Genomic DNA, 12,251 nt, shown 5'->3' with positions numbered 1-12,251 from the left:
TGCTTTTAAATTTTTTTGTTAATAATAGACTCAACAAATTTTGAAACACAGGATGTTAAAGCAACTGAGCGATAGTTTGAAGAATGGGAATGGTCACCCTTCTTTGGGACAGGCTGAATGAGAGCAAACTTCCAGCAAGAAGGAAAGGTACAAATTTACAGAAAAAGGCAAAAGAATTTGCCTAGGCAGAGTGTAAGCACAAATGCACAGTTCTTGAGGAAAACAGGTGGGACCCCATCAGGTCCATACGCCTTGTTAGTATTAAGGCCAGTATCCTATCCACTCTCTGTACTCCACACACATTCCTCAGCAATCCCATCTCCACTGCTCTCACTCTTGATTTTTCATTTTCATGCCACACCATAGTCTCACATCCATATGTTGAAGTTGGCACTAACACTCCTTCCTGTAAGCCTCGTGCACCTGCAACACTCAAGCCTCTGTTTCTTATCAAGACCTTCATTGCACCAGCTACTTTCCTTCCTTGTCACTCTACTTTCCACTTTTTTTGCACATTATCCTCTCTTTTCCATCACTGTACCCAAGTACCGTATTTGAACTCTCTCACCAATTCCCGTCTCTCTCCATTCACTGTAACATCATCAATATCCATTACTTTACTTTTTTCTACATTTACTCTCAAGGCATGACACTCACAGGCATCAGTAAAACTCTCCACTAGTCTACCAAGTTCTTGTCCAGGATTGCAAGTAGTACTGCATCATCAGCATACAACAAATTTGAGATGTTCCATCCATCACCATTCATTACCAATGCCATCCCCCTCTCCATTACTTGTGTTTTTACTTCTCTCATCACCCCATCCATACATATATTGAACAACCATGGGGACATCGCGCAACCTCCTTTATCAGGAGAAGAAATAGTTACAGAGCCATTTGAGTGGAAAAGAGGAGGGAAGGATGATGATTTAGAAAGGTTTTTGGCAAGGTGCCAGAGGGTGTGGGAAGAATCTGAGTTGGAGAGTTCAGAGCATACTGTATGAATGAAATTATTTTTAGCACAGCATAGAACAGACTTAGCACGATTCCATGCAGAAACATAAAAAAGATGAGATTCAGACATGGGTTGGCTCTGATGCCTTAAGTAAGCCTTCTCCTTGTTGTGGACAGCATTAGAACAAGTGTGATTAAACCATGGTTTTTTGCACTGGTAACAGGATATGAGAAACAAATGTATGCTTCCATGCCCAAGAGAATAACCTCCGTAATGCGCAAGACACACTCATATGGCTCTCAGCCATGGAAGCAATAACTATTCCAGGGAAAATCAAAGAAGAACTGCTTGAGAGCCTCCCAATCAGCAACTCCAAAGTGCCACAGACACCACTTCTTGAGAGGGTCCACAGGCCTTACTGGAGCGATAGGACAGACTGAGGTGATAAGGTTGTGATCCGAGAGGCCCAACGGACAGAAAAGATTAACAGCGTAAGCAGTAGGATTTGTTATAAGGAAGATGTCAAGTATGTTGGAACTCTCTCCAAGGCAGTCAGGGATACAGGTAGGGTGCTGTACAAGCTGCTCTAGATCATTAACGATAGAAAAAAATGTATGCCTGTTCACCAGGTGGATCAGTTAAAAGAGAGGAGAGCTATTGGTGATGGTGAACACTGAAATCTAGAATGGAGATTTCAGAAAAAGAAGACATTGGTAGGATGTACTCCATCTTAGAAGTAAGATAGTCAAAGAATTTTTCACAGTCAGTAGAATCTGAGGAGAAGTAAACAGCACAGATATATTTAGTCAGGTATTGACAGGGAAAGCCGAAGTCACTGAGCAGAGAATTCAGTAGATTCAAGTTCAACAACACGAGACCAAGATACGTTATTGCGTACATATACAGGCAGACACCAAGATACGATTCCCCTAGACGCGATGGGGTAGAAATACCAACCTACCCCGCAAAACGATGGACAAACCCCAGTATAACTTTTTTTTTTTTTTTTTTTTTAACAACTTCAATATTTTAGACTTAACTTTTGTGTCTAGGCTGATTCATTCATTTATTCATCATTCAATCCTACATTGCCCCAGGATGAGCGTAGGAGCCTGAGGCTAGGCAAGTTGGTCCTGACATTTAAGATGAGAATAACCAGCCTCACTCATTCCTGAGTGGCATTACGTGAGCAATACACCCCAACCACCCATTGGATATAAACCTTCACCAGCTTAATCCGATTGGAGCACCGTAATTACCCACTAAACCACCAGGTGCCCTAATTTGGTTATATGGTTACCACTCAGTGTAATAAATGGTTCACCGGTGCACAGGAAACCATTTGGCTTGTCATTCAGTGTAAGTCATCCACAGGCAGGAGGAAGAGGAAAGAATTAAGGAAAGGAAGACAAAAGAGGGAGTGTAAAGTCACCCACAGGCAGAAGGACGAGGAAAGAATGAAGGAAAGACAGAAGAGGATGGAAGGAATGAAGGATGAAGAAGAGTAAAACGCACACACCTGACAGCAGCACTACATCGACTGAGTGGATGGTTGATTTATAAACTACTTTTAGACTTAATATGTTTTAGCCACAGGCAGGGTGAACAATGTCATTTCGGAGAACAGTTTACTAAGTCTGATTTTTTCCAGACTATTTTTTACGATTTTCAGATTTTATTTTTGGGTTTAGGTGAGTTATAAACTGCTTTTAGGCCCAGTTTAGCTCTTTTAAAGCAATTTGGGGGATTAGGTTAGCTAGAAACTTGTTTTTGGATTCATTAAGGTGGGTTTAGAACTTGGTTGGGAGGGAAACCCAAGGCTGAAAAATACAACCCTATACTTTACACGTTAAATCTACCCCAAGATACAATAACCAGCCTAGCAATGGGTTCTTTCTTGGCCAACTGCATCGTTAAACCAGGGTATGCCTGTACACAACAGCCACCCATGGCTTTGAAATGAGTATAGAGAAAGTAGAAGGATACAGAGAAGGGTTTGCTATCAGTCGCCTCAGACAGCCGAGTCTCAGGGAGGAAGAGAAGGTGCCTTTTAGAGGAGAGATGGTGTTCAACAGAGAGAAAGGTAGAGGAAAGGACATGAATGTTGCAGAAATGAAGAAAAGGTGAGTCAGACAGTGGTTCCAAGCATCTCGCCTGGATGTCACTGGGAGAGGGATGGATGGTTGGGGCTTTGATGGCCCCACCCCCTCCCCAGGAACTACTTGTTAATAATGTCTTGGCAATAGAGATCAAACTGGCTAACTGCAATGTTAAATGGAATAAAAGATGTTTACTAATCAATACTTATGTTAAGTAAAGTATAATTTTACCACCTACTTACTTTGTGTAGCCAGCTTCATAGAGGAACTGTGGTACCTGTGTAGTTTTTCCACTCCCTGTGCTTCCAACAATCACCACCACAGGGTTGTACCTGACTGCCTCCATGATGGTTTGTTCTTCTGCCAGAATAGGGAGCTTTAACCTTCCTTCCTGTACCTCAGCTGATCGATTTATACTCATGAACACTGTTGGTGTTCTGCACTCGTCTTTCTCAGATGACCATGGTTGTTTTTTCTCAGCTGGATCTGAGTGCTCTTTGTTTTCTAATAATTCCTTGACAATGCTGGCTGGTTCTTCACAGGCAGACTTTCCTTCATTTGGTTCTGTGGAAACTTCACTTTCTTCATGAAGATCACTGCCCACTCTGGTAGCACATGATTCATTCTCTCTTACATCTGCTTCATCTTCACTCTCATCACTGCTACTTGATAATTCCTGATGGAAAGAGCAACATGGCATCATTTAAAAATATATTACAACCCTGCAGTCATAATATTAATACTTTTCTGACCTTCAGACAGTGTTTTGTATTCAATAAAAACTTTCCTTTGAACCAGTGGAGGTAAACCTGTCACCAAAACTACTTGTGTGCCCAAGCTTTTAAACTATGTAAACAACCTTGAAGGTATGATGATGATGATGATGATGATGATGATGATGACGATGATGATGATGGAAGTCTTGTGGGTTACACCAAGTCAAAACCTTTTTAAATTACTACATTCTGTATGATATTCTGTAAAAAATGAGGCATGTAACAGGCCAGTACTGTATGTTGTTGCTGATAAGCCTGTCTGTCTGGCCAAGCAGATCCATCAACCACAGGCAAGCAATCACCCGTGCAGGGCCCTCTCATGCAGTGTAAATCAGTATATTAATGGTATTAAATTTCATCCATTCTTCATTTAATCATCATCATCATCATCCGGACCTCCTTTCCCACCCTAGGGCAGGGTGAGGAGTAGCAACGTCCAGACAGCGTAAGTTTGCCCAATTCATTGGGCCACACACTCATCATTCATGCCCACAGAATCCTGGCTCCATCAGATAGACCAAAAAACTTTCATCACATTCTGTAGATTCACATATACCTAACTGACAGAGTCAATCTGAATGCTGGCATGTTAAAAAGACGTGCCAAATCCCTGGTTCTGCACTTCTTCGCACAAAATTCGTCCAGTCAGCTCGGCCTCTTGTCAGTCCCTTAGCCATGCCAGCTTCCATACCTCTCTTCCTCATGCATTCATCCACCATATCCCTCCACTTTCTCCTTGGCCTACCTCGCCTCCTCCCTCCTTCAAATTCACTCAGGTATACCTTTTTCACCACTCTATTGTCATCCATTCTCTCCACATGACCAAACCATCTCAGTACACCCTCTTTGTTTCTGGTGTCCACACTCTTCCTCACTCCACATCTTTCACGAATCACATTATTCCACATCCCTTCCACTCCCTGTACTCCAGATACATTCCTCAGCAGTCCCATCTCCACTGCTCTTACTCATGACTTTTCATTTTCATGCCACACCATAGTCTCACATCCGTATGTTGAAGATGGCACTAAACCTCCTTCATGTAAGCCTCGCACAGCTGCAATACTCAAGCCTTTGTTTCTCATCACAGCCTTCATGGCACCAGGTACTTTCTTTTTTTTTGTGTCACTCTACTTTCCACTTCTTTTGCACATTTTCCTCTTTTCTATCACTGTACCCAGGTATTCCAGTCTCTCTCCATTCACTGTAACATCACACCGGGGGTCACCTTTCTCAATAACCATAGCTTGACTCTCTTCTACATTTACTCTCAAGGCACGACACTCACAGACATCTAGAAAACTCTGCACTAGTCTACCAAGCATTTGTTTGGTATTTGCAAGTAGCACTGCATTATCAGCATACAACAAATTTGAGATATTCCATCCATTCCTGTTCATTACCAACGCCATCTCTCTCGCCATTACTCGTGTTTTTACTTCTCTCGTCACCCCAGTCATATATACACTGAACAACCATGAGGACATCACACAACCTTGTCGCAAGTTCACACTGATCGTAAACCAATCACTTAGATACTCATTTACCCTTACACACGCCTCACTACTATCATAAAAACTCTTGACAGCACCTAGCAGTTTATCATCCACACCATGAATGCACAAAACCTTCCACAATCCTTCTCAGTCAACTTTGTTGTATGCTATAACCAGATCCATAAATGCAATAAACACCTTATAGTCCCTCTCACATGCCTTCTCCACTATCTGTCTTACTACAGATATTTGATCCACACATCCTCTGCCACTTCTAAAGCCACCCTGTTCGTCACTCACTAGGAGTTCTGATCTCTCTCTTACTTTCTCTATAATAATTTTTCCATATACCTTCCCAACTACACTCAACAGACTTATGCAACAATAATTCTTGCACTCACTTCGTTCACCTTTATTTTTGTACAGGAGCACAATCACTGCCTTTTTCCACTCTACTGGCACAGTTTCACCCTTCCATGCCTTCTTACATATCTCCAACAAGCACTTCATTCTGCTCTCTCCACTACACTTAATAATCTCTGCATACACCTCATCAACCCCAGCTGCTTTCCCATTTTTCAGTCACTTCACAGCATTCTTCACCTCTATGCGTGTCAGTTTCCTGGCACTGCATTCCTTCTCTGTACACCCCCAAAACCAATCATGTTAACAGTCACTTTGCTCTCTCTATTCCCATCCATCACTTTCAAAATATTCATTCCATCTGGTCCTTACTTCATCCCTATGGGTTAATAATCTACCACTTGCACCCTTCACACTTTCACATTTCTTTCCATTGTCACTTTACATTTCTGCACCTCTTTCTAGAATAACTTCCTATTTTCAGAGTAATTTGCATTCATTTTTCTTCCTAGATCATCATCATCATTTACCTCCTTCTTTTTCCTCTTCACTAGACTCTTTACGTGCTTCTTGATCTCAATATATTCATTTTCTATTTCAACTGAACCCCTGTCCTGTACCCACTCTAGCTACTTCTTCCTTTTCCTCCACTGCTCTCTTAACCTTTTCATCCCACCAAGCCGTACCTTTCTTCTTTGTTGTTACTCTTGCCATCCCACACACTGCTTTAGTATTCCTAACTAAGCAATCCCTATATACATTCCACAAGCTGTCCAGATCCATTTCATTCCAATTCACTGATTCTAATCCCTCCCCTACTTTGACCTTGTATTCATCTGCCATTTCTTTGATCCTCAGCTTCTTGACTTTCAGTCTCTCTCCCTGACAGCTCCTCTCTCTCCTGGTCCACCTCACTCCTCTCAGCTTGACCTTGCACACCACAATCATATGATCTGACAAACCTCCACATCTTCCTCTTACTGCCCTCGTTTAAGCAACACTACCCAGCATCGATTTCTCTACGAGCACGTAATCAATCTGGCTCCTTTCAACATGATATCCATTCCCTCTATACCACATATATTTAAGTGCATCCCTGTGTTTAAAATAAGAATTACAAATGCACAACCTCCTTTCTTGACACATGTCCTTCATTCGCTTCCCATTATTCTCTCCTAATACTCCATTATTATCCAATATATCATTCACAGGACCAGTGCCTACTCTGCCATCCATATTGCTCATTACAATCACTTTATAGCTCCTAGGCATTTCTCCTACTACTGTACTTCATCCTGCCAATCCCAAAACCTGTATTTCTCTGTCTCACTCCCGTCCTCACATGGCACATACGCTACAATCAATGCCACTTTCATCTTCTCAAACTTGAATTTGACATATATACATCTCCAGCTGACACATTTCTAATCACTCATTCATTCCACTCATAAACTATATAATACTCCTTCATTTACTACACATTATCTGATTACTCCCCATGATTCTGATTTACTACATCCTTTATTGTATAATCCTACAGGAATACACATACTGGTACTGTATATTTTAGGAATGCACATATATTATCTGATAAAAAATAAAATAAAATAAAAATTGTGGTCATGAGTGCTTAGATGAGCTATTACCCTCAATCAGGAAAGTGTTAACTATATAATACTGCATTATACAGCATAGTTAAAGGTCATCTAGAATACAAAAATATATATATTTTGGTACAATGCTGCATTTCATCATTCTTGACAAGCAACAATGTTGTCAATAACAAGCCCTCACCCCAAGTTTTACAATATTAGGATCTTCTACTTCCTCTTGCTTTTCTTGTTGTATTCGCTTGCGCTTGTGGCCTCTAACACTGCTCACTGCATGTCCTTCATCATTATCGTCCTCTGTGTTGTTATTCAGCAGGGTAAACTCTTCAGACAAAAACTTTTTACGGCCTAGAGTCTGAGTCTCCTGCAGCCGTGTAAGTCTTGCCAGGTCTTTTGGGTCTGCTTGAACTTCTTGAAGGGCAGCAAGTAAACTAGCATGCTAGAAAAAAGGAAAAATTGACTATATAAGTCACTGGTAACTACTGTATTGGTCTTTCAGCTGGAATAGCAAGGAAAGATATTTAGAGAGTATTGGTTGAAACAGCTTTCCACTTACATTATAATGCCAGGGTAGATGGGATTCATAGAGTGAAGAGGAATATATTGCACTAAGGTACGAAAAACTATCAGCAGAGTGCCCTGCAAAATGGATTAAACGTCCACTCACTCACCGTTCAAACCATCACAATTCTTGACTCCAACCCATAGGCTGATAATGAAAACATGTACTTATAACCAAGGGAGACACTATGGGATTCAGCAGTTAGTTTTTCATGTTACTTAGGAACATTTTCTAGGTGCCATAGCCTAGAAGGCTTCAAACACCTCTTTGGTGAGTTACATTTAACATTCTGTGGAAGCCGGTTCATTTCAATATCAACAAAGTTTGTACAGTACATGTACCAATTTTAGTACCAACATACTGTAGTAACTTTTTCACTTCCATGCTCACTTCCCTGTTTCTTATCACTGCTTTCAAGGAACCAGCAACCTTTCTTCCCTGTGTACCCTTTCAAGCACTTCACCCTCCAAACCTCCATCCTTACTCATCACACTACCCAAGTACTTAAACGTACTCACATTTATATTCATTCATTTTATAGATAGATAGATTTTTTTTATTCATCATCCAATTGTACGTTGTCCCATGAGGAGCGTAGAAGCCCGGGGCTAGGCAGTTGGTCCAGACATTTAAGATGAGAGTGACCAACCTCACTCATGCCAGACTGGTATTACGTGAGCAATAAACCCCAACCATCCCTTGGATATAAACTTTCACTGGCTCAATCCGACTGGAGCACAATAATTACCCACTAAACCACCAGGTGCCAAAATTTGGTTACATGGTTACCACCCAACGTAGTAAATGGTTTCCTGGTGTACAGGAAACCATTTGGCTTGTCACTCAGTGCAGAGTCACCCATAGGCAGAAGGAAGAGGAAAGAATGAAAAAATGAGACAGAAGAGGGAGTGTAAAATCACCCGTAGGCAGAAGGACGAGGAAAGAATGAAGGAAAGAAAGGTAGACGAAGATGGAAGGAAAGAAGGATGGAGGAGAGGACAGGGCAGACACCCAAGAGCAGCACTACATTAAGTGAGTGGATGGTGAGCGCCCCCACCTACCACAACATTTATATTCAAGGAATATTATTACTGTATCTTTAATGTTGTTATTCGTAAATGTAAGAATCACTTGTTAACGTCCGTCTCATGTACTCGCATGGCGGTGCGCTCACTTGTTTTTTTCCAGCTGGAAGACACAAGCCGAACCATTTGTGTGTCCTTGCTGGCAGATTTTCCTTTTCCGGGCAAATTAACAAGCAAATTACTTCTTGAAAAAAAAAATCCTTGTCTGACCCTGGCCATAATGTATAAGATTTGTTGATCTCAGATCATATAAGACTGGAAAAATATCGGAGGTAGTATGTAGTCTGCTCTGTTTATGTCTGGCTAAGCATCTCAGCTGACATGGATAACACTGTTAAAGAGACACAAATAGCACTTTAAAAATCAGTACATTAATACCTCAATATACGATACCCCTAGATGTGATACCCCGGTTTAACGAGGGGGGTAGAAATACCACCATACCCCGCCTAACAATGGCCAAACCCCAGTTTAACAATGGGTTTTGATTTTTTTTTTTTTTTACCAAGTTTGATAATATTTTAGACCAAAATTGTGTGCTATGGTTGATTTATAAAAAGTTTTTAGACTTAGATTAATGTGTTTTAGCCATAGAATGGGGTGAACATTGTCATTTTGGGGTACAGTTTACTAAGTTTGATTTTTTCCAGACTAATAGCTGACGATTTTCAGATTTTATTTGTTGGTTTTAGTGAGTTATTTGCAGGTGTTAGGCATAGGTTAGCTTCTTTTACAGCTGTTAGGCCATTTAGACTGGCTTTAAACTTGCTTTTGGGCTCATTTGGGTGGGTTTTGGACTTGGTTTGGGGGGACACCCAAGGCTGATAAATGCTTCCCATTACTATGAAAGTTAAAAGTACCCCAATATACGATACCCCACCTAACGATAGGGTTTTACCTAACCAATTACAGTACTGTACATTGTTAAACCGGGGTATATCCGTACTGTATATCGTTGTAAATCGTATTAATAACATTGTACAGTACCTTCCACCAATATTTTAAATACCATGTATTTATGACAATAAACTATAAAAGAATGCACAAAAACTGCGAAGGGATTGTTGAAGAGACGGGCAACTGATTCCGTCGTTCCAATAATTTGGGCTGCTCAAAGGGAAGACCTGCCTTTCCAGCAGCTCAGACAGAGAACGATTTCTTTAAGAATACCAATTCAGTGAAGGATGACCTTCCCATGCATGTAAAGGGGAAGGAAAGGTTGAAGAATACAGGCATTAGTAATCACTACGAAACTCTAACAATAACTGAGGAGTAGAGCCATATAATCAACTACAGTATTTACCCTTTAAGTACAATGATACCTTTTGCATTTTATTCTTACTACCATTACACTGATTCATCTTAAGTAATGCCTTGGAGTGAAATTATATGAAACAATCTTTATTAACCTCTTTAGAATGGTGGCCTCTTAAAATATTTTGCAGCCATACTATCATTTTATTCAGTTTAAGAAGATGACTTCAACTGAAAAGGAGGTTAAAAACAAGGATGAAACCTTTATCATATGCATACTTCAACCATCTGGCTGAATTATTTGTCAGCTTTTTCACCTCTTTAACTCCAATACCTCACTCAATCACACACACAAACATGCTCTTTGACTTATTAAGCTAAACCAAAGCATCTGGTATTGGCTGGAAGTGGAATTATTCTGACAACAAAGAGTTAACACTAATACTGTCTCTTCTTCCTTGACCATGATCAACACTACTTACCACTCCCTGTTCACATTTCACTCTAGTATCAAAAACTTTACCCAGGTACCCGAAAATCAGCTGCCAGTTCATGTGGTTCTTTAGTCACCACTACTGAGCTACCTTAAAATAAATCTTATTTTCTTTTGCTACCAAATAAAAATTTTATGTTATATGACCCTTACCTTGAGATTTTATTAAGCTTATTGCCAGTTTCATAATTTACAGCTCAGAGTAAGAGTTGTCTGCAAAAATATGTGATGGCTACAGTATTTTGAAACACATTACCAATATATGCGAGTATATAACATGACCTACCAGTACAGTATATGGCAAAGAGCTACACCTATAAACTATTTTATGTACTGGTATGTAAAGCTTTAATGCTGTTAGGTGTGTTTCATTATGGGCTTTATGGTAGCTGCTGGTAAGGTACTAATAGTTACAGTACTTACATTTGCCTTCTTGTTTTTCTGTTCAATTATTTTTTCCAGTTGCTTCCGCTTCTTCTTTGATAAAAGCTTAACAGGAGCTGCATTTTTATCTCGAAGCTTCCTTGTAGCACGCTTTTTTGATGGCAGTACCAAAGCATTGCTGGCATCATATTTTTCTGATGTTTCAAACTCAACCTTAATCTGAAACACAACAAAAAAATTATAAATCACTGGAAGAAAGCATAATGAAGCTACAGTACAGTAAGTTAAATACACTTTTTAATTTTTATTTTTATTTTTTGCAAGGGTTAGTGCCTCACCCTGTAAAAAGAACCAACTAAACAAGCGAACAAAGAACCTCGGACCAGGACAGCCCATACGTTCACGACCAAGGAACGGACAAAGAACGTTCTAAGGATGGGAATGTTGAATGTGAGAGGAGTGAACGATGAAGTGAAAGAGAGAGAGATTCTTCAGCTGCCTGACGATGCAAGAGTGGATGTACTGTATATGGATTCCATGAAACTTTGGATGTATGTGGATTGACTGAAACTAAACGAAATGTGAAAGAGTGAGAGAATGGGAGTATGGTTTAGGAATACAGTAAAACCTCTACAATTCGTCATCCTTCAAGTCGGAAACCTCTACAACTCGGGAAGGCTCCAAAATATTCATTTTAAAAATCAAAATTCAAAAATTCCCAAAAATGCACACGTGAGAGGAAGAGAGACGGCAAAAATTCCCCCAACTCGGTAAGATGCTGAGTTGTACAGTAATGTTTGAGTGTTTAGTGTTTAGTTTCCCAGTACTGTATAGTACAAGTGATAAATACATTACAGTAATGGCCTTTATAGTGTTAATTGTGCTTTACATAGTATCAAGTACAGTAGAGTAAAGGTGTGCCCAAAAGTGATCTTGAGCCCCCTTAACACCTCCAAAAACTACCAAAAGTCCTCCTCCATGCCTGGAATACACCCTACAACTGCATGGAATCATAGTAAGGCAGCTTTTACTGCCTGTTGTAAAAACTTTTAATTTTTTTTCATTTTTTCCTTTCTTGTGCGTGTGTGCTGGAGGGAACTTAAAGTTCATCCCTACAACTCGGCAAATAGGCTAACTCAGCAAGGCTTGCACATGTATTATGCCGATACAAC

The 12,251-nt window shown here is 40.2% G+C and overlaps 1 protein-coding gene across 1 annotated transcript in view; it reads right to left on the bottom strand.

Annotated features, from left to right (window-relative positions):
* Positions 1-12,251, bottom strand: part of kz (putative ATP-dependent RNA helicase kurz) — a 50,777-nt gene that overhangs the window by 35,417 nt on the left and 3,109 nt on the right. The window contains exons 2-4 of the mRNA XM_080272643.1: positions 11,119-11,298; positions 7,486-7,740; positions 3,299-3,732 (exon numbers count right to left, since the gene is read on the bottom strand). Of these exons, the coding sequence (XP_080128769.1) occupies positions 3,299-3,732; positions 7,486-7,740; positions 11,119-11,298 (869 nt within the window). The remainder of the gene's footprint in view (positions 1-3,298; positions 3,733-7,485; positions 7,741-11,118; positions 11,299-12,251) is intronic.

This window comes from Coenobita brevimanus, chromosome 51 (genome assembly GCF_032717465.1).
Source record: "Coenobita brevimanus isolate Jiangsu-jjx chromosome 51, ASM3271746v2, whole genome shotgun sequence".
Lineage (NCBI taxonomy): Eukaryota > Metazoa > Arthropoda > Malacostraca > Decapoda > Coenobitidae > Coenobita > Coenobita brevimanus.
This window is presented reverse-complemented; position numbering and strand designations above follow the sequence as displayed.